Source organism: Lissotriton helveticus, chromosome 1_1 (genome assembly GCF_964261635.1).
Source record: "Lissotriton helveticus chromosome 1_1, aLisHel1.1, whole genome shotgun sequence".
Lineage (NCBI taxonomy): Eukaryota > Metazoa > Chordata > Amphibia > Caudata > Salamandridae > Lissotriton > Lissotriton helveticus.
This window is the reverse complement of record NC_136057.1, coordinates 704331067-704356160: the sequence shown is the minus strand read 5'-3', so window position 1 is coordinate 704356160 and position 25094 is coordinate 704331067. Positions and strand designations below refer to the sequence as shown.

Below are 25094 nucleotides of genomic sequence, written 5' to 3'. Positions count from 1 at the left end.
AACTGTTTGAGATAAAACTTTTATTCCTTTAATGTCGTTTTAAATAAAGAACTAAATAAAGTGAACAAACTTTTTAGACATGCTAAACTTTGCTTTTAATAAAAATTAGATAAATGGAGAATTAAGCTGGTCTTGTATTTTCCTACGCCTAATTTTTTACTAGCAGATCCGTTGACCAAAAATGGTGATGTTTCTAAATAAATATTTTGTCAATAAAACCATGGTAAAACTCCTTAAACTGCAGGTGTAAATAGTGTAAATATTTAGTTTTAATTTAGACACTCCGCTATGATACAGCAGCTCTCCTTTGAATCTCACCGATCCATGAAGTAGGATGAAAGTGTTTTGTGAGTAACTCACAGTGTAATGGGCCCCACTGATGAGTAGATGTATGATTTGGTATTTCAGGCAAAGGTGATATGGTTTTAGGAATTATTTCTGGAGTAGCGCTGCATCATTAGGAGACTGAAGTTGTATACGTACCACTCCATTAACAGAAAGCAGCTGGTCTCCACGTTTGAGGCCTCCTTGCCTCTCTGCCACTCCTCCAGGAATGATGCGGGAAATGTAGATTGGGGAGTTTTGCTCCTTTCCGCCCATGACATTGAAGCCAAGTCCTTCTTCGGTCTTTGGCAGCTCCACCACTCGAGGGTGGGAGTGGCCTTCGCTGGCTGCAAATGCAGCAACAGTTGCCTGAAAGAGAGTACCGTCACTCGTGATTTGCAGTTTTTTTGTTTCTGACAACATTATGACACACCCTTGACGGATAGTAAATAACCAAACAGTATCTCTTAAAATAAAGAAAAATTACAAAAAAATAAATTTCCATGTATGATACCTATATAAATCAATAAACAAACAAGAGATCCATCAATAACCCATATTTATAAAAGGCAATGTGTCTGGATATACATGATCACACTACCATGCATGCGTGCACAAACAGTCGCAGAGATGCACACGTTCATGCAAAGATACACACACAAACATACTTACCCAAACACACCCTATTTCATTTCATTTATTTGCAGTATTATTTAATGTGAATAAGACCAGAAAGGGCATTACAGCACTTAAAAAAAAAAGCTGTAAAGCATAAGTCTAAGGTTTGATACATTTCATTGGACCAGTTTACCAGGAACAAAGATAGGTATTTTGAATTCTAAGCCAAGAGTGGCAGGTCACTGCAGGTTGAGGGCGTCCAGACACATAGTCTGCTCTTTGCTGGACGAGTAACCATCTGTCACTGTGAGGCTGCCAACAGTCCTCTGAAGCTCAACCGCTCCCTGTGTTGTACAGAACAAGGGATCCATATTTGAGTTCCATTGGAGTAGTACAGTCCCATCATCCCAGCAGTTCAGACCAACTAATTGGTGCATATTTTCTAAAATATAGAATGCACTTTCAGATAATATTCATGGTGAATTGCTAAAGCAGACTGACATTTTTCCTTGCAACATGGCCGCTGCTAATTGTTAATATTGTAAGCTAGGGCAGCAGTATGACTGAAATGCACTACCAAGGTAAGATATAGTGAACTCCAGGTGCATCATGAGGCAATTGCAGCACACTCTGCAACTCCCGCTGCACTTCCCCCAGTATGCACTGACACACTCAATTTCATTGACACCTGCTCACAGAACCAGCAATGAATGCCAAAATGGCGAAGTGTTCAGGGATTATGGTTCATTGTGATGAGCAGTGTGAAAAAATGTAGTTAGAGCAGGGCTCCGTTGGAGGCTAGACACTGGTGGATGGAGTCCCTCAACTTTTAGAGAGGGAATAACATCCAATTTAGCATGAAGCTGAGGGATGCCTGGGAAGGCAGGGGATCTGTGCACTTCAAAGGTATGCCTCTAGAAGCGTCTCCCCTCTTCAAAGGCACAACTGTGAATAAAAGAAGGACCTCAGACATCGACTGAAAGTACGCTTCAGGACCTGTGGATATTCTGTCTGACCTCTCACTTTGTACTCCCTCATTTTGTGCCTGTTTTTTTCTGCCATGAAGAAGGACGTCTGTGCTATGACAAGGATTGCTATTCTTTCCGGCCTGCTCCTCATGCCTCACCGACCACGGTCAGGGACACTTTCCGTGCTCCCTGCAGCCCTCTCCAATGTGAACAGAACTCTTGGTACAAAACTTGAGAAGGTAAATCCCCAGCTAGACTAATCTGTTACTGTATGCGAACTGCGCTTCAATGCGGTCGGCCTGAACTTCTGACTTTGACCCGGTCCAGACTGACCAGATAGCTGCAGTTGGTGCTTTATGCTTTTAGGCACTATATTGCAGTTTATTCTTTAGGAGTTGATAACTCCGGTTCTATTGATTGCATTTTTGTCATTTTGGTCTTGTTGTTTTTATTAAATTGTGTTCTGTATTTCTAACATGGTGAGTGGTGTTTTGTGTGGTGTTTTCATTGTTTTACTGCTTGACGTGTTGCACAAATACTTTAGACATTGCCACTAAGTTAAGCTTGTGCCAAGCTACCAGGTGTTGGACCACAGGTTATTTTCGGGTTTGCTTGTGACTTACCCTGACTAGGTTGCTGCTTGACCAGAGCTCACACCCCAGTCAACCATTAACCCAATTTCTAACAGCTAGCAACTAAAATCAGTTGATTAAACACATTATTACTTTCAATTTAATAAGCTATGTAACCCGTGTATGTCTGGAAGCATAAAAGAGTCCCTCCAAGAGAAAAAAGAGAGATGAAAAAGCAATGACATCAACCTTGTTGTGGAAGGGAAACATTTTTCTTTTTAAGTAACCCTCACCCACCAGGGTTACCCATTGGTGGCATGCTTCTCATAGGGTTCATCCCTAACCTGCAATGGAACGGGTTCTTCCCCCAGTGAGGGAGTAGCCTTGATAAAGGTCTGACTACAGGTTTCCCTCCTTCCCCGATTTGGACTCATTGGCCTGAATATGGCACCTTTCATTGATTTAGAAAAACTGAGAACAGACTTATTTGGTGCTGTTTACTTTTCCTTTATTTTCATTCTTTATTTGCTATTTACTTAGAGATCAGTTGACTATAGGAATGGGAGCAAACCCCTTCAGTCCTGAAGAAAAGCCTTGGGGTAGGGCTTGAAAGTAGTTGACCAGGGAAATGGTGGGTTATATGCCTTCAGTAGTTTCTCAACATCCCCTTTTGTTTATCATATCAGCTAGGGGAGTGAATAAATTGACCTTTTCCCCACTAGTTTGATATTTTTCTTTTTATGCACTATAGAACCCACTCCAATACCGTCTCAACCAACATAGGTGTATAGGAACATCACACAATTAGTGCTGCCGCGTATTCACTGGTCATAGCCCCTTTCCGTAGCAGGTTAGGCTTTAACCCTATGATGAAGCATGCCACCAAGGGGTAACCCTGGTGGGTGAGGATTACTTGAAAACAAAAAACATTTCCCTTCCACAGCAAGGTTGGTGTTGTTGCATTTTCATCTCTCTTTTGTCTCCTCGGAGGGACTCTTTTTTGGTTATTTACATATAGTTTTGAGGCAGAGTCCACTCCTTTCCTCTCTACCTCCCCCCTTTTGTTTTTGTTGTCTGGAAGCATACACATGATTTGAAAAAAGTAAAATTGACATAAAAGTGTTCTTTTTAAATTTCTATGACTGATCATGCCTATGTCTAGTTTTTGTATGGTGCTCAAGCAGTGGGAAAGCCACTTAAGATTGCTATTAAACATAACATGATCACAAACCTTGTTCAGAAGCTCACATTTGTTATTGTATCTCAAATAATTATTTCATACATAATCATAAATATACATTTGGTGAGTACAAAAAAAGAAATAATAACTTTTAAGAGGGGTGAGATTCTTAAGCAATCTCTGTATTCCTTAATTTTTGTTTAATTGCATACAAGTATGGATGTTTGGTCATTATTTCTGAATCTGCAAGGCCCAAAGGACTTTCTGGGGGGTCCAAATGTATTATTTATATACTGGTTCATCCCCCTTGACAAGGTTGTGAAGAGCTTCAATTTACATGGTGTTCCTCTGTGCCCTTTGGAGTTTATGCTTGAAAGGTTGTTGTTTGTTGTTTTGCCTACATATAACACATTGGATGAGATGAGTGACATCTGACTGTGGTGGGAGATAGTACGTACTTGCATGTATGACTGTGCCTAGTCTTACACACTCTTCAAGATGGCTAACCCTATGGGCAGGGTGCATTGTAGGTAAAAGATAGGACATGTACCTTAAGTATGTGACATGTCCTGGTAGTGACAAACAGTCATTTTGGTTTCTCACTACTGTGGGGCTGCCCTCCCAGAGGAATGCATTTGGGATTCCCTGATAAGTGTTTCAGTGGTAATTCCTTTCTTTCAAGTTTTTTTCATCACATCAAATAATACATACATTTAAAAACATCTCAAAGTAAGAAATTATTTCCATCCCACCCTTCTAATCCCCCCTCTCCTAGAGTTGGATCCAAAAAAGAATTACATTTGTAGGTACAGGAAAAAATAATGCATCAAAAGAAAGGGGAAAAAGAAAAGAAGAAAAAGAAAACAGGCACAGATCCAATTGTTAGAGCAAACAGTAGATCTGCAGTTATTATACCCTTAATCTTTCCATACCCCTTCCATCCACTGCTTAATTGGAGCCCAGATTTCTCTACTCCTTTCCCTGGCTTTTCTTCCCCTGCGTTCATAACAGCTATTTCAGATCGATATATAGCGAGGAGTCTACCCAGCCATTGCTGCCCAGTGGGTGGTTCGGGATCCAGCCAGGCGGTGGCCAAACACAGTCTGAGGATAGTCATGGCTATAAATAAAAATATTTGGTGTATCCATGGAATTCCCACATCACTTACTCCTAAAACTAATAAGCCCGGTGAGATAGTGATTGGATAACTGAGCTGTGCTTCAAGTATTTTGCCAACATCCTTTGTTAAATTTTCAAGCTTGAGGCAGTTTGCAAATAAATGAATGAGATCGGCTGCAAAGCAGCCACACCGTGGACAATGAGCGCCCTTAGAACCCCCCCCATTTAACTATCTTCTTCGGAGTCATATATAGGTTGAACCATGTTTTATAACATTGGATCTGTAAATTAGTAGCGATAAACGAAGTCTGCGCTAAATATAGGGAATCTTCACAATCTCCTGTTCCCACATGTAGGAGCTCTGACCAGCGAGCACCGTGTTTCCCTAAGTCATCTGCCATTTATTTATTCAATTGTTTATATATTTTGGTGAGGAAGAGAAAATATTTTAACATTAAATCGACAAGTACGACCCGATTAAAGCCGACACTTCCCCCTCTTTTTTTAACAAAAAATCCCTGATTTGTAAGTACTTAAAAAATGGGTGTTACTAATGCCAAATGTATCCTTTATTGTATCAAAAGAGAGGATTCCTCCCTTGTCTACCAGATCAGCGATGACCCTCACCCCCCTCTGAGCCAACTGTGCCATATAACATTCCTTAAAAATATCTGAAAGTAGAGGATTGTCCACTAAAGGGGTATATCTATTTATCCTACCAATCCCAAATTTCTTCCGGACAGCTGTTCATACCTTAAATGCTCCCAAAAAACCCTTAATGTTAACCCTTTTAAAATATCCATATTCAATCTGCCGTAGAAGATATGAGAGGAGCAGCGTGGTCAAGTTTGGTATATTTGGAATAGTGATAATAAATGCTGCGTAATCGTGTGCGCAGATTTATTATACCTATTTTAGAAATGTCACTTTTAGAAGTTGGCATTTCTGTGTGCCATGTGTCTGCCTGCCTGATGTGAACTGCATGTCTGGCTTTTGAGTGACAGGGGCTGGTGAGGTGTGTGTGGCTCCAGAGGGATAGGGTTAGTCAGCACTAGGCTGAATGGGACATCTGCATTTGGAGTAATGGGAGTAGTCCCTGGTCCCTAAATAGGCCTGTGTCTAGCCTGTACAATGCTGGCTCCGCCTCCTGTGGTGTATCTGATGACGAGCCCCCACATGACAAATGGGGAAGAGAAGCCTTGTACACAAAGTGCTCTAATCCCCCCCTGAACCAGTTGCATCTGGTTCCCCTAAAGCCCTGTACTACAGACAAAGGAAAATGTACTATAAAAGCTGTGACCCTGTGCTTGTTCTGACGCTGGGGGCTGCTGCTGGGATCCAGGTGGAACCGCCCGAGGGACCGCCTCCCTTCGGGAGGGCCCTGTGTGCTGGCCTGCCTGAGCCCAGTCTTGTGCCCCCTAACCTTTATCCAGGACCTAGCACCTCGTGTAGCGCTTCTATTATAGATTTGCAGCACTGGGCTGTGACCTGGAGCTCCCCCTGCACAGCGTGGGGAGTGGGTGCCCACTCTGCATTTCTGCCAGGTTTCAGCGGGTACCCACCCCGCTGTTTTGTGCCTCCATGAGCGGGTGCCCACCCGGCGTTTTGCCAGGTACTAGAGGGAGCCCAACCCGCACTGGACGGTGCCAAAAGAAGAGCAGGAGCCAACCCCGCCTCCATGCACATTGAGGACCGGTGCAGAGAGGAGCAGAGTCCCCAAAAAAAGCTCCGGTGAGTGGTGCAGTTTTCAGAGAGGTCCCGGTAGCGGGACCTGTTGGGGCACATTGTCGGTGCCCGGGGATTGTGGGCAGAGTCCTCCCCAGAGCCCTGGTGAGCGGGGCTCCGTTGTGAACTTGGTGATGGTAGTGAGTAGGGGCACATTGTCTGTGCCCGCCCCCCCCCCTGTGATCGCTCTAAGGGCACCGTGAGTGCCCGGGCTGTTCTCACAGGTGTGCCGCATTACAGTGAGCAGTTGCAACGTGGAGCATAATTATTTAGAGAATCCCAGTGGGTACGCAGAGGGTCCAGAGAGCACAGTAAGTGCCAGTGCCCACATTTTCGCCTGCAAATCTGCACCGCAATTAGCGGCAGCTGCAACGTTTAGATCTGCGCAATTGCTCACTTTTGGGATTCTGCTGCATCGGCAGCCAGCCCTGACATTTTGGGACAGAGGGCATTTTGAGTCCCAGTGGAAGGCCAGTTGACTTGGGGGTCATTGTGGATATCTGTGTGTTAGTAGGGCGCAAGGCCCTTAGGTAATGCCCGCAGAGGTGGCATCATGTGGTTAGGCTTATATGGGTGTTTAATAATATGCTTTACGACTAATATGATTGCGTAACGTGATTTATGCTTGTGATGCCTATGACATAATGCGTTTATGTTTAGGCGGTTTATGCATAATGTGTTTATGCTGATGAGGCCTAATGCGTAATGTGTTTATGCTAATGAGGTTTGGGCCTAATGTGGTTATGCCTAATGTCATGCTATGATATTTTAGGATGGTCTCTAATGTGACTATGATAATGCTTAGGTCATTATGGTACCAGTAGTTACTGGTTGCGTTTAATATTTATTTACCTGTCTGATGGCTCTGACCGTGGCCCGATTGGCCTTGTCCTGTATATAATCCCCTCTGAACATTGCCTTGTGCCAGTTGTATATTGTGTGATTATGTTTCTAATGTGTTTATGAAAATACAAAGGCTATTTTTATATACCATTGTGTGGAGTTCCTTTTTGTGGTGGGCCTAGTATGTTGCTGCTGTGTGTGTTGCACAAACACTTTACACATTGCCTCTGGGATAAGCCTGACTGCTCGTGACAAGCTACCAAGAGGGTAAGTAGGGGTTATCTTTAGCGTGTAACTCCCTTGCCCTGACTAGAGTGGTGGTTTCTGCCTGGCTTAGGCGCAACCCCTAGCCAACCAGAAATCCCATTTCTAACAACAAGCAATTCACATTAGAGATGAAATATCTTTCTATGCTCAGCCTGTTGCAAGTCGGGATGTAACCACAATAAGCTGAGACGTTTGTGGCCTCCTGGAGTGCAAGAGTTTAGTATGCTCTGCCACATATGTGATTCAAAGCATGGGTCCCTCAGACTCTGCAAGATTCCCTCGCACTCCTCGAACTCTTCATTTCCTGGCACCTCAGGGGGCTGATGCTTTATGGGCACACTCAACTGCACAGCATGATGAAGGTGTGCGTCAGGACGGCCCTTGTCCCAACTACGATCACTTCCACCTGTCTCTGCTGCACCCAGGCGGTCCTTATGATCTGGTGGAGACAGTGAGGTCCTTTGTGTCCCTAGGATCTTGTGGCTAGGAGGTCAGCTCACCGGCCCTTGCAGAGTACTTCAGGGTCCAGGGTATGACAGGGGGCACTTAGCTGCAGGCCAGCAATGTCCAGGCAAAATTCAACAAGTGATAGTCCCCTTCTTAGAGCACGAAAAGCTCCAGGCCACCACAAGCCTGCAGATAATCCAGCTGCAATCCTTCTTGCCCTATTGATTCCTCATGTTGATGTCCCTGCGTTGAATCAGCGTAGTATGGTTCCAAATTCAAAAGTATCTCTGACTGTTGAGGTCAGAGTCCCAATAGTTATATCCAGAATAGCCTTTGAAGATGCAATAGGTTTATGAGGCAACTGCACGTGCCCACTCTTAATTCTGTCCAGTCTGCCAATCTACTACGGGAGGTTAGGTCACTAATATTAGAGGGGCCAAGACTCTGCCCTGTCAAATGCAGGTGCCAATTTCATCCCAATGTAACTCTCCCAGCAAGGCCCCTCAAAGTTAGAGGTCCGCAGTTTCCATTGAGTCCCTAGTTTATGGCGTTCTATAGGAATGCACAGATGTGGCTTTCCCCCTAGCACCCAGTTGTAAATTAGGAGACAGGCAGACAGGCACACAGAGCCATGAACATCTAAATGCCCACTTTCCCAAAAGTGATATTTCCACACACGTATTTTTAAATGCATTTGCACTACCAGAGAGGATTTGCCATTACGAACTCACAAATACCAAAAACGATACTGTTACTATTCTGTCCATAGGTAATACTGCTCACCAGCCCTTCCTTACATTACCCCATGCTAATCCATTGCAAGAAGCAGGCTCTGTCATACCAAACACATCACCTGGTGCCATTCACAACCCTTGCATGTAAAGCGCACATGCTCTACTTCTTCCCAACACTGCACCCTGTCCCCAGTGAGAACTCCAATAAAGTAAGAGACATGCAGAACCTTGGCACCTAGCTTTTTAAATGCCAAGCTGAGTATCAGTAAGCCATGCACACAGGCCTCACTAGGGCAAACCTGTGGTGCAATCGATGAGCTACCTCCGTGGAAGGCACAACCAGTGCGGCAGGTGTCCACAGATGTGCATTTGAAATACAAGCCCCGGATATAAGTCTTACCCCTGAACAAGGGACTTCCGGCGAACTCGAATCAGCGAATCATATATACACCAATCGCCAGTATGTATATGACGAGGACACCGCTTTGTCACTGCACAGCAGTGTCAAATGCGCTCAAAGTCCTAAGTCAGCTAAACAAGGTCAAAACATGAGATCGGAAGCCAAAAAGGTCAAGGGAGAACACGCCAACCGTGCCAGGTCTAACAAGGCATATGCTAGACACACGTGTAGATCACTAGAGATTGCCACAAAGATTGTTCCATATGTCACTAATCATCTTTTTGTCCAGAGAAGTCTGTGACAGCAAAGGCTAGCATGCAGTATCAGTTTTCCTCTGCTCACATTCAGGCACACGTTCTTAATTTGTACAGACATAGTAAGTACCACAAAAAAACGTGCTTAATCATGCTGGTGAGTCCCAGACATGGGCTAGTATGAACAGTGTTTTTACACATTTGATATTCAGCACTGATAAGTGAGACCATGGACAGCACTCTAGCTCTCATCTGGATCGCGGGTGCACATTAATTCACTTGGGGGGTTTGTTGGAGGTTGCAACCTTCTGGCCAACACAGGTAGTTTCTCTGTTATGGCTCTTGGATCCAGTGCAAATTAAACACTCATCTTTGGCAGTTGGGACATCGGAGGCCAATGCAGGCGGGCACTTGTCTTCAGCAGCTGATGTCCTGGAAGCCTATACAGAGAGATTCTCATATGTGGCAGATGCGGCCTTGGAGATAAATTCAGTTGGATGCTCATCTCCGGCAGCTGTGGCCCTGGAGGCCAGAGTAGACAAGTGCTCCTCTTCAGCAGCTGTGGTCAAGGAGACTTACACAGCAATGATTTCCCCCTGACCACCTTAGGTGGTAGCTTTAGCACTTAGCCCTGGGATTGATGGTGGGAATGCTGGGCCACACAGAGACAATTTGGTAAATACTACTTATGCAGCTAACAATGGAAGCATCAACGGGAGACCATTGGCCCTGCAGACTTTGGGTCAAAACTGACTTCATTCCCTCACAGCAGTTAGTCACATCCTGGGAAAATGCTTGACGTCTTCTCCTGGATAGTCTCTTCTCCTGCAGCGCCTCTCCTTTACTCTCTGATCAGGCAGACAGGATTCTAAGCATTTCATCAGACCCTCAGCTTCTCCAGCAAGTTTTAGACTTCAGTTGATGTTTCTCACCTCTGTTTGACTGGCTGTCAGGTAGACACCAGTCCTGGTCTAAAAGCAGTCCTTTAAGTACTCTCCTGAACACTGTCTTTGTAAGGCAAGATGGACTTGGAGTTGGAACTAAAAATAAGTGGGGTGGTTTATATCCCACTTTTATATACATTTTCCAGGCAGGAGATGTTGATTACCTATCTAAGGTTTCCTAACCAGTTAGAGTTGATGCTATTTCAAATTGAAATTCCTGGCTGTTCTTCAGACTCTGCCTTTCTGTAAAGTAGTGGTTCTCACAGCTGGATGAAATGGGGCTGGCTCTAACCAGGAGTATTCAGGACATGGGAAAACTGAAGTGTGTGTTCTCTTCCTCTGGCTGCCAACATCTTACTGAAACAGTAATCTACAACTGAAAAAGAAGCAGAACCTGCCTAGAAACATCCTCACTTCAAACAGAATTTGCAGTACCAGCCTGCACCCCACCATCTGCCAAATGGCAGTGCTCATGAAGAACTAATCTGCAGCCTTTTACTAATAACGCCCTCATTGATTTTTCCAAAAGTAGCCCTATGTCCCTCTTCCTCACTCCATTCTCTGTGCCTCCACTAGCCTGCCACAGGAATGCAGGAAATACACTTTTGTTGTGTGGGTAAACTATCCTCACACTCTGTTTTGTGCCATACTAAACCAGGGGCATCTTCAGAGGATATCATTGGCTCCATTACTTAGACTCACACAACATACAGAGGCCTACTATCATGCATGTGGTGGGAATGCACTACTCACAAACAGGCACATGGGACCTTATCAAAAAATTATTAGATTCACAGAACAGTGGAACTTTACACAAGAGTGGTTAGCAGACTCTGCTGTCACTGACAATAAGAAAAAGATCTGGTCAAACTATAAATTCACAAAATACATTATACGACCACCAGTGCTTATATGATGTACCAAGGACAAGGACAATAGTTAATTATGAATACGGCAGCCTGCTTGATTCTTGGTGCACCCTCTAAGTCAAAGGAGAGGATCTGGACTTTGCATTGTCAATAACAGAGCTAGGCCTCTGAACGTGCTAGGTTAGCTTGAACACATGGTCAAAATTAAAGTCACACTGTACAAACTTTCATAAGATGGTGTGTAGTAACCCTATAAAATATGTCTGATATAGGGACATGGTGGCATCGTCTGAAAAAATACCTTGTGGACACCTGGCAGCAAATGCATAGTATATCTTTACAAATTAGCATTTTGTGTAGTTTATCAGTTGTGAATGATCAACCCCATGTAAGTATTTAAAAGCCACAATCCGATATCTGCCATTCTTAGGGCTGCTGGAACTCAACCCAATCACCCGTAGTAGGTTCTCCCAAAACTATTTTTCAGTATTTTGAAAGGTCTCAACAAGAACCCTAATAGAAAGCTATATATTGACAAAGTTGTCTTTTACTACACAAATGTATTACCCTCAAGTGGAGGATGTTCTAGTTGACTAAAGATTATTCCAAGCCATTCCAAGATTTTGTAGGAATTTATACAAATCACTCCTGAGCAAATATTAACCTCATTGAAGCTAGGCATATGATTTAAGGTGGTCTCTTTTAGGGTACCAAGGAGAGGATTTCCTTTGCCTGCTAGCTGTTAGACCTCTCTGCATGTTCAATTCAAGCAGAGTGGTATCTACTTCAACAGGTTCTTTAACGCTACTCCATCTAAGCTGTCACTAGTTAGCTGTTGTTTTTATCATGTGTGTAGCACGATATACAGCTGAGACTGTCTGAAAGTGCTGCGTCGGCCTGCAATGTGGTCATCTGAAGATCCAAAACAAAATAGGTTTTAAGATTCTGCTTAAATTCCAAATAAAATCTTTTGCTCATAAGGAATTTGAGAAAGCATTCTGTGGAGGGAGAGCCCCGGTGCCTCCTCACCATGGTGACCAATGTATAAGTGGTAGAGACTCCTAAATTCTTATTAGATGGAAAAATACTTTTTCTTAGAGAGACATAAATGGAAAATGTGTCCTTGAGATACCCAGTTTGAATACTGTACTAATCTCCTGATTGGAAGTGGCACCTGGCATTTTGGAGGAAATTACCTCTTTTCACATTTGCCACCTAGTTGGTGTTTTGCTTTACGTGACCCAGGGGAATTAATCTTTTTCTTAATTGGAGGGATCTTCCCTCACCGTGAATACCTTGGGGCAGATTTATAAGCCCTTTGCAACACCTTTGCGCTGCTGTTGCATCACTTTTTGTGACGCAGCAGTGGCGTAAACAATGCTTCATGTTGCGCCCCATTTACAAAGTGTTGAAAAGTGGGTTATTGGTAGGGGCAAATGTAGGTCTGCCACTGGCAATAAGGCCACTAACACATGGTAGGACCAAGCATAGGTCTTAGAAAAGTATTCCTATTCTAAACCCCTGGTAACGTGGCTGCAAGCAGACAGGCCTAATTTCAAAGACAGGTATGTAAAGCATTTAAAAACACCATTTCAGTGAATAATCAAGACACAACACATAATAAAAATCCAACACCAATTTATAAACATAGGAAATATTTTTATCTTTAAAATGACACCAAAACGACAACAATCCAATGTAGGGAACCAGAGATATGGATTTTCGAAGATTTAATAAAATATAGCACTTAGAAGATTATAGCACCATATTGTGATACCTGCTCACGATAGACCAGGGCAAAGTCAAAGTTTCAGGCTGGGCTCGATGGAGCCCTTTGCGGCTACAGCTCCCTGGCAGGTCCTGGTCTCAGTTTCTACCTTCACACTTAGAAACTTTTCTGGAGCTTCTTCTCTCGAGGCCCCTTGAAGCTGCCAGCCAGTCGGGATTCGGTGAGGGTTTGCCAGCTTGCCTTGTGATGAGGTCCCGGTAAACTTCCCTGGAGTGGACTTAGAGAATATTTCAAGATGGCTCCAGCGGGACAACCCAGGAATCCAGGCCCACAGGCTTGGCTCTCGCGGTTGCTCCTGGTCAACTTTTCTACAAGCGGACTTCGAAACTTTTCTAGAGCTTTTTCTCACGGATGCTCCTCACAAAGCCGGATCAGGTGAGGGTTCGCCGGCTTCAGATTTTCTCTAGTCCCGGTCAATCTCTGGAAGTTGGAGCTTTTAGAGGGACGAACCTGGGTATCTTTGCTGGCTCGCGGTTGAAGGCAGGCGGCCTGACTGGCCAGGTTGAGTTGGTCCCTCTATTAATTAATTAATTAATTGTGGGTTTCTAAAGCGCTAGAATCGACTCCCGAAGGAGTATCTCTGCGCTGTAGACCGCTGGGGAACCCGTCCTGGCTTTCCCTGTGAGATGGTCCCTACTGGGTATCTCCAAGGTGAAACCAGGTATCCCCGGCGTATGTGGGGGGCCGTTGTGGAGATGAGGCAAGCTAATGCCCAGAGTTGCCGAGTGTGATCCCTGGTTAGAGTAGGCACCGAGACGAGAATTATTGAGTCCGCTGACCCTGGTCCACGACCCTGCCGCGTCGGGAATTGAACCCTGGTCCCGGGCCGTCCTCTCCTTCCGGGTCTGCCGCCTCTAACCAGTGAGCCACACCACTCTATGGAGCTTTTTTTCAAAGTTGCTCCAAACTTCTTGAACTTCTTCCTGAATTCCTCAAGGGGTCCCAAAGTATCTCAAACGTACTTCAAGGATCTGGAAGCTCCAAGATGGTCCTTGAAAGTTGAGGACTTCAGTTCCCACAATCCACTGGAACAAAACCCTTAGAAATCCACTGATGGGTGTTAGACCTGGCATCTTTGGCGTGGTTCCCCCTATCTTTTTGCCTCTACCTCCTGTATTTTTGATGCTGTGCTGGATTTCGTTTTTGCTGGTTTAGATGCTTTGGACACTCTGCCACTGCTGATCAGTGCCAGAGTGTAAGTGCTCCCTGTGTAAATTGTTATTCTGATTGAATATACATGTTTGGCATATTTGTATCACCATGAAGTCCCTAGTAAAGTGCACTGGGTGTGCCAGGGCTGGTGATGACAAATGCTACTAGTGGGCCTGCAGCACTGATTGTGCCACCCACAGGAGTAGCCCTAAAATGATGTCTCAGGCCTGACACTGCAGTGCCTGTGTGTTAGTAGGGCGCAAGGCCCTTAGGTAATGCCCGCAGAGGTGGCATCATGTGGTTAGGCTTATATGGGTGTTTAATAATATGCTTTACGACTAATATGATTGCGTAACGTGATTTATGCTTGTGATGCCTATGACATAATGCGTTTATGTTTAGGCGGTTTATGCATAATGTGTTTATGCTGATGAGGCCTAATGCGTAATGTGTTTATGCTAATGAGGTTTGGGCCTAATGTGGTTATGCCTAATGTCATGCTATGATATTTTAGGATGGTCTCTAATGTGACTATGATAATGCTTAGGTCATTATGGTACCAGTAGTTACTGGTTGCGTTTAATATTTATTTACCTGTCTGATGGCTCTGACCGTGGCCCGATTGGCCTTGTCCTGTATATAATCCCCTCTGAACATTGCCTTGTGCCAGTTGTATATTGTGTGATTATGTTTCTAATGTGTTTATGAAAATACAAAGGCTATTTTTATATACCATTGTGTGGAGTTCCTTTTTGTGGTGGGCCTAGTATGTTGCTGCTGTGTGTGTTGCACAAACACTTTACACATTGCCTCTGGGATAAGCCTGACTGCTCGTGCCAAGCTACCAAGAGGGTAAGTAGGGGTTATCTTTAGCGTGTAACTCCCTTGCCCTGACTAGAGTGGTGGTTTCTGCCTGGCTTAGGCGCAACCCCTAGCCAACCAGAAATCCCATTTCTAACAACAAGCAATTCACATTAGAGATGAAATATCTTTCTATGCTCAGCCTGTTGCAAGTCGGGATGTAACCACAATAAGCTGAGACGTTTGTGGCCTCCTGGAGTGCAAGAGTTTAGTATGCTCTGCCACATATGTGATTCAAAGCATGGGTCCCTCAGACTCTGCAAGATTCCCTCGCACTCCTCGAACTCTTCATTTCCTGGCACCTCAGGTGGCTGATGCTTTATGGGCACACTCAACTGCACAGCATGATGAAGGTGTGCGTCAGGACGGCCCTTGTCCCAACTACGATCACTTCCACCTGTCTCTGCTGCACCCAGGCGGTCCTTATGATCTGGTGGAGACAGTGAGGTCCTTTGTGTCCCTAGGATCTTGTGGCTAGGAGGTCAGCTCACCGGCCCTTGCAGAGTACTTCAGGGTCCAGGGTATGACAGGGGGCACTTAGCTGCAGGCCAGCAATGTCCAGGCAAAATTCAACAAGTGATAGTCCCCTTCTTAGAGCACGAAAAGCTCCAGGCCACCACAAGCCTGCAGATAATCCAGCTGCAATCCTTCTTGCCCTATTGATTCCTCGTGTTGATGTCCCTGCGTTGAATCAGCGTAGTATGGTTCCAAATTCAAAAGTATCTCTGACTGTTGAGGTCAGAGTCCCAATAGTTATATCCAGAATAGCCTTTGAAGATGCAATAGGTTTATGAGGCAACTGCACGTGCCCACTCTTAATTCTGTCCAGTCTGCCAATCTACTACGGGAGGTTAGGTCACTAATATTAGAGGGGCCAAGACTCTGCCCTGTCAAATGCAGGTGCCAATTTCATCCCAATGTAACTCTCCCAGCAAGGCCCCTCAAAGTTAGAGGTCCGCAGTTTCCATTGAGTCCCTAGTTTATGGCGTTCTATAGGAATGCACAGATGTGGCTTTCCCCCTAGCACCCAGTTGTAAATTAGGAGACAGGCAGACAGGCACACAGAGCCATGAACATCTAAATGCCCACTTTCCCAAAAGTGATATTTCCACACACGTATTTTTAAATGCATTTGCACTACCAGAGAGGATTTGCCATTACGAACTCACAAATACCAAAAACGATACTGTTACTATTCTGTCCATAGGTAATACTGCTCACCAGCCCTTCCTTACATTACCCCATGCTAATCCATTGCAAGAAGCAGGCTCTGTCATACCAAACACATCACCTGGTGCCATTCACAACCCTTGCATGTAAAGCGCACATGCTCTACTTCTTCCCAACACTGCACCCTGTCCCCAGTGAGAACTCCAATAAAGTAAGAGACATGCAGAACCTTGGCACCTAGCTTTTTAAATGCCAAGCTGAGTATCAGTAAGCCATGCACACAGGCCTCACTAGGGCAAACCTGTGGTGCAATCGATGAGCTACCTCCGTGGAAGGCACAACCAGTGCGGCAGGTGTCCACAGATGTGCATTTGAAATACAAGCCCCGGATATAAGTCTTACCCCTGAACAAGGGACTTCCGGCGAACTCGAATCAGCGAATCATATATACACCAATCGCCAGTATGTATATGACGAGGACACCGCTGTGTCACTGCACAGCAGTGTCAAATGCGCTCAAAGTCCTAAGTCAGCTAAACAAGGTCAAAACATGAGATCGGAAGCCAAAAAGGTCAAGGGAGAACACGCCAACCGTGCCAGGTCTAACAAGGCATATGCTAGACACACGTGTAGATCACTAGAGATTGCCACAAAGATTGTTCCATATGTCACTAATCATCTTTTTGTCCAGAGAAGTCTGTGACAGCAAAGGCTAGCATGCAGTATCAGTTTTCCTCTGCTCACATTCAGGCACACGTTCTTAATTTGTACAGACATAGTAAGTACCACAAAAAAACGTGCTTAATCATGCTGGTGAGTCCCAGACATGGGCTAGTATGAACAGTGTTTTTACACATTTGATATTCAGCACTGATAAGTGAGACCATGGACAGCACTCTAGCTCTCATCTGGATCGCGGGTGCACATTAATTCACTTGGGGGGTTTGTTGGAGGTTGCAACCTTCTGGCCAACACAGGTAGTTTCTCTGTTATGGCTCTTGGATCCAGTGCAAATTAAACACTCATCTTTGGCAGTTGGGACATCGGAGGCCAATGCAGGCGGGCACTTGTCTTCAGCAGCTGATGTCCTGGAAGCCTATACAGAGAGATTCTCATATGTGGCAGATGCGGCCTTGGAGATAAATTCAGTTGGATGCTCATCTCCGGCAGCTGTGGCCCTGGAGGCCAGAGTAGACAAGTGCTCCTCTTCAGCAGCTGTGGTCAAGGAGACTTACACAGCAATGATTTCCCCCTGACCACCTTAGGTGGTAGCTTTAGCACTTAGCCCTGGGATTGATGGTGGGAATGCTGGGCCACACAGAGACAATTTGGTAAATACTACTTATGCAGCTAACAATGGAAGCATCAACGGGAGACCATTGGCCCTGCAGACTTTGGGTCAAAACTGACTTCATTCCCTCACAGCAGTTAGTCACATCCTGGGAAAATGCTTGACGTCTTCTCCTGGATAGTCTCTTCTCCTGCAGCGCCTCTCCTTTACTCTCTGATCAGGCAGACAGGATTCTAAGCATTTCATCAGACCCTCAGCTTCTCCAGCAAGTTTTAGACTTCAGTTGATGTTTCTCACCTCTGTTTGACTGGCTGTCAGGTAGACACCAGTCCTGGTCTAAAAGCAGTCCTTTAAGTACTCTCCTGAACACTGTCTTTGTAAGGCAAGATGGACTTGGAGTTGGAACTAAAAATAAGTGGGGTGGTTTATATCCCACTTTTATATACATTTTCCAGGCAGGAGATGTTGATTACCTATCTAAGGTTTCCTAACCAGTTAGAGTTGATGCTATTTCAAATTGAAATTCCTGGCTGTTCTTCAGACTCTGCCTTTCTGTAAAGTAGTGGTTCTCACAGCTGGATGAAATGGGGCTGGCTCTAACCAGGAGTATTCAGGACATGGGAAAACTGAAGTGTGTGTTCTCTTCCTCTGGCTGCCAACATCTTACTGAAACAGTAATCTACAACTGAAAAAGAAGCAGAACCTGCCTAGAAACATCCTCACTTCAAACAGAATTTGCAGTACCAGCCTGCACCCCACCATCTGCCAAATGGCAGTGCTCATGAAGAACTAATCTGCAGCCTTTTACTAATAACGCCCTCATTGATTTTTCCAAAAGGAGCCCTATGTCCCTCTTCCTCACTCCATTCTCTGTGCCTCCACTAGCCTGCCACAGGAATGCAGGAAATACACATTTGTTGTGTGGGTAAACTATCCTCACACTCTGTTTTGTGCCATACTAAACCAGGGGCATCTTCAGAGGATATCATTGGCTCCATTACTTAGACTCACACAACATACAGAGGCCTACTATCATGCATGTGGTGGGAATGCACTACTCACAAACAGGCACATGGGACCTTATCAAAAAATTATTGGATTCACAGAACAGTGGAACTTTACACAAGAGTGGTTAGCAGACTCTGCTGTCACTGACAATAAGAAAAAGATCTGGTCAAACTATAAATTCACAAAATACATTATACGACCACCAGTGCTTATATGATGTACCAAGGACAAGGACAATAGTTAATTATGAATACGGCAGCCTGCTTGATTCTTGGTGCACCCTCTAAGTCAAAGGAGAGGATCTGGACTTTGCATTGTCAATAACAGAGCTAGGCCTCTGAACGTGCTAGGTTAGCTTGAACACATGGTCAAAATTAAAGTCACACTGTACAAACTTTCATAAGATGGTGTGTAGTAACCCTATAAAATATGTCTGATATAGGGACATGGTGGCATCGTCTGAAAAAATACCTTGTGGACACCTGGCAGCAAATGCATAGTATATCTTTACAAATTAGCATTTTGTGTAGTTTATCAGTTGTGAATGATCAACCCCATGTAAGTATTTAAAAGCCACAATCCGATATCTGCCATTCTTAGGGCTGCTGGAACTCAACCCAATCACCCGTAGTAGGTTCTCCCAAAACTATTTTTCAGTATTTTGAAAGGTCTCAACAAGAACCCTAATAGAAAGCTATATATTGACAAAGTTGTCTTTTACTACACAAATGTATTACCCTCAAGTGGAGGATGTTCTAGTTGACTAAAGATTATTCCAAGCCATTCCAAGATTTTGTAGGAATTTATACAAATCACTCCTGAGCAAATATTAACCTCATTGAAGCTAGGCATATGATTTAAGGTGGTCTCTTTTAGGGTACCAAGGAGAGGATTTCCTTTGCCTGCTAGCTGTTAGACCTCTCTGCATGTTCAATTCAAGCAGAGTGGTATCTACTTCAACAGGTTCTTTAACGCTACTCCATCTAAGCTGTCACTAGTTAGCTGTTGTTTTTATCATGTGTGTAGCACGATATACAGCTGAGACTGTCTGAAAGTGCTGCGTCGGCCTGCAATGTGGTCATCTGAAGATCCAAAACAAAATAGGTTTTAAGATTCTGCTTAAATTCCAAATAAAATCTTTTGCTCATAAGGAATTTGAGAAAGCATTCTGTGGAGGGAGAGCCCCGGTGCCTCCTCACCATGGTGACCAATGTATAAGTGGTAGAGACTCCTAAATTCTTATTAGATGGAAAAATACTTTTTCTTAGAGAGACATAAATGGAAAATGTGTCCTTGAGATACCCAGTTTGAATACTGTACTAATCTCCTGATTGGAAGTGGCACCTGGCATTTTGGAGGAAATTACCTCTTTTCACATTTGCCACCTAGTTGGTGTTTTGCTTTACGTGACCCAGGGGAATTAATCTTTTTCTTAATTGGAGGGATCTTCCCTCACCGTGAATACCTTGGGGCAGATTTATAAGCCCTTTGCAACACCTTTGCGCTGCTGTTGCATCACTTTTTGTGACGCAGCAGTGGCGTAAACAATGCTTCATGTTGCGCCCCATTTACAAAGTGTTGAAAAGTGGGTTATTGGTAGGGGCAAATGTAGGTCTGCCACTGGCAATAAGGCCACTAACACATGGTAGGACCAAGTATAGGTCTTAGAAAAGTATTCCTATTCTAAACCCCTGGTAACGTGGCTGCAAGCAGACAGGCCTAATTTCAAAGACAGGTATGTAAAGCATTTAAAAACACCATTTCAGTGAATAATCAAGACACAACACATAATAAAAATCCAACACCAATTTATAAACATAGGAAATATTTTTATCTTTAAAATGACACCAAAACGACAACAATCCAATGTAGGGAACCAGAGATATGGATTTTCGAAGATTTAATAAAATATAGCACTTAGAAGATTATAGCACCATATTGTGATACCTGCTCACGATAGACCAGGGCAAAGTCAAAGTTTCAGGCTGGGCTCGATGGAGCCCTTTGCGGCTACAGCTCCCTGGCAGGTCCTGGTCTCAGTTTCTACCTTCACACTTAGAAACTTTTCTGGAGCTTTTTCTCTCGAGGCCCCTTGAAGCTGCCAGCCAGTCGGGATTCGGTGAGGGTTTGCCAGCTTGCCTTGTGATGAGGTCCCGGTAAACTTCCCTGGAGTGGACTTAGAGAATATTTCAAGATGGCTCCAGCGGGACAACCCAGGAATCCAGGCCCACAGGCTTGGCTCTCGCGGTTGCTCCTGGTCAACTTTTCTACAAGCGGACTTTGAAACTTTTCTAGAGCTTTTTCTCACGGATGCTCCTCACAAAGCCGGATCAGGTGAGGGTTCGCCGGCTTCAGATTTTCTCTAGTCCCGGTCAATCTCTGGAAGTTGGAGCTTTTAGAGGGACGAACCTGGGTATCTTTGCTGGCTCGCGGTTGAAGGCAGGCGGCCTGACTGGCCAGGTTGAGTTGGTCCCTCTATTAATTAATTAATTAATTGTGGGTTTCTAAAGCGCTAGAATCGACTCCCGAAGGAGTATCTCTGCGCTGTAGACCGCTGGGGAACCCGTCCTGGCTTTCCCTGTGAGATGGTCCCTACTGGGTATCTCCAAGGTGAAACCAGGTATCCCCGGCGTATGTGGGGGGCCGTTGTGGAGATGAGGCAAGCTAATGCCCAGAGTTGCCGAGTGTGATCCCTGTTTAGAGTAGGCACCGAGACGAGAATTATTGAGTCCGCTGACCCTGGTCCACGACCCTGCCGCGTAGGGAATTGAACCCTGGTCCCGGGCCGTCCTCTCCTTCCGGGTCTGCCTCCTCTAACCAGTGAGCCACACCACTCTATGGAGCTTTTTTTCAAAGTTGCTCCAAACTTCTTGAACTTCTTCCTGAATTCCTCAAGGGGTCCCAAAGTATCTCAAACGTACTTCAAGGATCTGGAAGCTCCAAGATGGTCCTTGAAAGTTGAGGACTTCAGTTCCCACAATCCACTGGAACAAAACCCTTAGAAATCCACTGATGGGTGTTAGACCTGGCATCTTTGGCGTGGTTCCCCCTATCTTTTTGCCTCTACCTCCTGTATTTTTGATGCTGTGCTGGATTTCGTTTTTGCTGGTTTAGATGCTTTGGACACTCTGCCACTGCTGATCAGTGCCAGAGTGTAAGTGCTCCTTGTGTAAATTGTTATTCTGATTGAATATACATGTTTGGCATATTTGTATCACCATGAAGTCCCTAGTAAAGTGCACTGGGTGTGCCAGGGCTGGTGATGACAAATGCTACTAGTGGGCCTGCAGCACTGATTGTGCCACCCACAGGAGTAGCCCTAAAATGATGTCTCAGGCCTGACACTGCAGTGCATGTGTGCAGTTTAGAACTGCCATGTCCTCCTGGTCAGTGTCCCCACTGACCAGGCCTGACCCTTCCCTTTTTGTACACATCAGTTACCCCTATGGAAGGCCCAAGGTACCCCCCTGGGCAGGGTGCAGTGTATGTAAAAGGTAGAGCATGTACTAGTGCAGGTGACATGCTCTGGTAGTGAATGGCAGCCATTTTTGTTTTTCACTACTGTAAGGCTATCTTGCTCCATAGGTTAACATGGGGGATGCTGGCTACAGTGGTTAGCAGCATTTCTTCCCATAGGAAGAAGATAGGACATAAGTATCTAGTATCCCTGAACTCAGAATTTAATAACACATCTTTTAGGAAAGGTTGTTTTTAAATCCTGTGTTTGAGACCAGCACTTTTAGAAAGTTGCTGTTCTCTTGTCTGACCCTTCTGTGGGCCTGGGCCTGTTTGTGTATTGACTGTCTGGTTTGAGAGTGACAGGGGCTGGGGGATTCCCCAGGAGGCTGGATGAGTCAGCACTAGGCTGAATGACTGCAAATGCAACTGGAGTGGTGGGAGGAGCTAGCACCTGGGCCTGAATAGGGCTGTGCCTGCCTTCCACAATGCTGGGTCCACCTCCTGCTGGGTGGCTGAGGACCCTGCCCCTCACTGAAAGGAAAGATGCAGCCAGCAAAACAAAGTGCTCAGGATCCACCCAGAACAGGTTTAGACCGGGCTCAGGGCCCACATGCACCAAGAGAACAAAGACTTTGGGGGTATAAGAACAGGACCCCTGACAACAGAAAATTAGATCATCCTGGAATCAAGAAGGAACCTCTGCCAAGGAGAAAGCTGAAACTGAAGAAGGAAGACTGTCCTGCTGTTGCTCTGCTGGACTGACCTGTTGCTTTGCTGCCAAGGAGAGGGGAAGGACTTTGCTGCTGAGCTGTGTCCCCTGTCTTGAAGGAATCTCCAAGGGCCTGAGTAGAGCTGGCTCCCTGTTTTGAAGTCCCAGGAACAAAAGGACTTCACCCCCAGCTTCCCTGAACTCTGCTGAGAGAGTTCCTGTCCTTCCTAGAGTGCTTGATCCAGTTGTGGGGCCTCTGGAAGTTGTACCTGTGCTGGGAAGCTTGAAACTAAGCTTGAGTGACTTTTGAACTTGAAAAGTGTCGCATCGCTCGCTTGCGGAGCGCATCCCCGACAGTGCGAGAAGTTTCCCGCCGCTATGGAGGTCGAGATCGTCGCAGCGCCTGACGCCGCTGCCAGAGACGTCGCATCCTTTGTTTGCGGGATGCACCAGACCGGTGTGGGAGAATTGAACATCGCTGCGAGAGTCGTCGCAGAGCCTGTCGCCGCTGGGTGAGAACGCCGCACTGCTTGCTTGCGGACAGCATCACGTCGCTGTGAGCATCGTCGCAGAACCATCGCATCGAGGAGCTGCGAGAGAGAGGATCACCGCTGGACTGCGCATCGTCGCCCCGGAGATCGTCGCAGCCCCTACGAGATCGTCGCATCGTTCCTTTGCGAGAACAGACTTCCTACGGAACCTACGCACCGGAATCCATACAAGTGGCCTTCCTCCCCATACAGACCGGATTCATCGCAACACGCCCGCTGCTGCAGCGGGGCTGTCGCAACCGCCTCCCCTGGGTCTCAGGAGCAACGCATCGCTCGTTTTCCACCGCACCAGCTTCTGCTTTTGGAACTTTGTTGCAACTAAAAGGTACTGTGAGTAAACGTGACGCAACTGTGAACTTTTCACCATCTGTAGAGAATTCTATCGCAATGTAGAGAATTCTATCGCAACCTAAAGAATTTTAACGCAACCTTAAGAACTCTTTTGAAACCATATTCTTGAACTGTGTATGTTGGATTTTTGTTGTTTTGGTCTTGTGTAGTTTAGATTAAAATACCTTTATTTTTCTAAACTGTTGTGGAGTCAGTTTGTGGTGTTTTCACTGTGTTACTGTGAGTGTTGGTACAAATACTTTACGCATTGCCTCTGGTTAGCCTAGACTGCTCGTGCCAAGCTACCTAGAGGGTGAGCAGGGGTTATCTCAGAGGGTTATCTCCTTGCCCTGACTAGAAGCAAGGGTCCCTATTTGGACAGTGGTACCTACCTCTGCCAACTAGAGACCCCCAGATCTAAAATTGGTGGTCAGGCGGTGGGATTTGAACTTGTATTTGTACTTGACCCACAGTAATTGGTGTACATCACTAGTGAGTGCAGACCACTACGCCACCGCATACTACTGGTTTTTGGTTTTGATTTGTCTATTTTTGAGTAACCCTTCTATACATCATGTCTTTGAATGGGAAGGCACCCAGTAAGGAAGCAGAATTAGAATTTCGCATTGAGGATCTGTATTCTTACCCAGTTGCACAGCTTCAGGAATTCTGCAACCAGTTTGAGTGCCCCATAAAGAGCAAATACAGGAAGCCTGAGCTGCAAAGAATCTTGAAGGCCCATTGGGAGGCACAAGAGGGAAATGATGTTGTGGATGTGGAAAACAGTTTTCAAGTCACAGATCTGTCAGTGGGCAAAGTAGGTGCAGGTCAAGGTAGCGCATTGCCGCAGGAGCGCTTCGCGCCTATTTACCGCAACTGCTTTTAAAGATCCCGTTTTTGTATTTATTTTCCTTTTGGGTTTGTTTTCCCTGTTTTTAAAATACTCCCTCACCTGCACTATAATCGTTACAGCACCGCCGTTTGGGCGGGTCCGGGGCTTGAGGTGGGATTCACTGTCGCCGCCATCACTGTTGCCGCCATTTTGGAGCGGGGTGGGTGTTCGTTCAGGAGCCACTCCCTACGTGCGCTTTAGTGCGCAGGAGCCGGCGAGGGACGCCTATTTGAGGCGAGTCCCCAGTCTAGCCTCGTTCTGTCAAGGTAGCGCATTGCTGCAGGAGCGCTTCGCGCCTATTTACCGCAACTGCTTTTAAAGATCCCGTTTTTGTATTTATTTTCCTTTTGGGTTTGTTTTCCCTGTTTTTAAAATACTCCCTCACCTGCACTATAATCGTTACAGCACCGCCGTTTGGGCGGGTCCGGGGCTTGAGGTGGGATTCACTGTCGCCGCCATTTTGGAGCGGGGTGGGTGTTCGTTCAGGAGCCACTCCCTACGTGCGCTTTAGTGCGCAGGAGCCGGCGAGGGACGCCTATTTGAAGCTCCTCCCTTAGCGCAGCGGGATCGCGCAGCGGGCGTGCCTTCGCGTGGCCGGAGTCGTGCCAGAGTCCTGCC

General features: G+C 45.6%; 1 protein-coding gene across 1 annotated transcript in view; it reads right to left on the bottom strand.

Moving 5' to 3' along the window:
* Positions 1 to 25094, bottom strand: part of LIN7A (lin-7 cell polarity scaffold A) — a 499534-nt gene that overhangs the window by 105515 nt on the left and 368925 nt on the right. The window contains exon 4 of the mRNA XM_078674233.1: positions 484 to 693. Coding sequence (XP_078530359.1) covers positions 484 to 693 — 210 coding nt within the window. The remainder of the gene's footprint in view (positions 1 to 483; positions 694 to 25094) is intronic.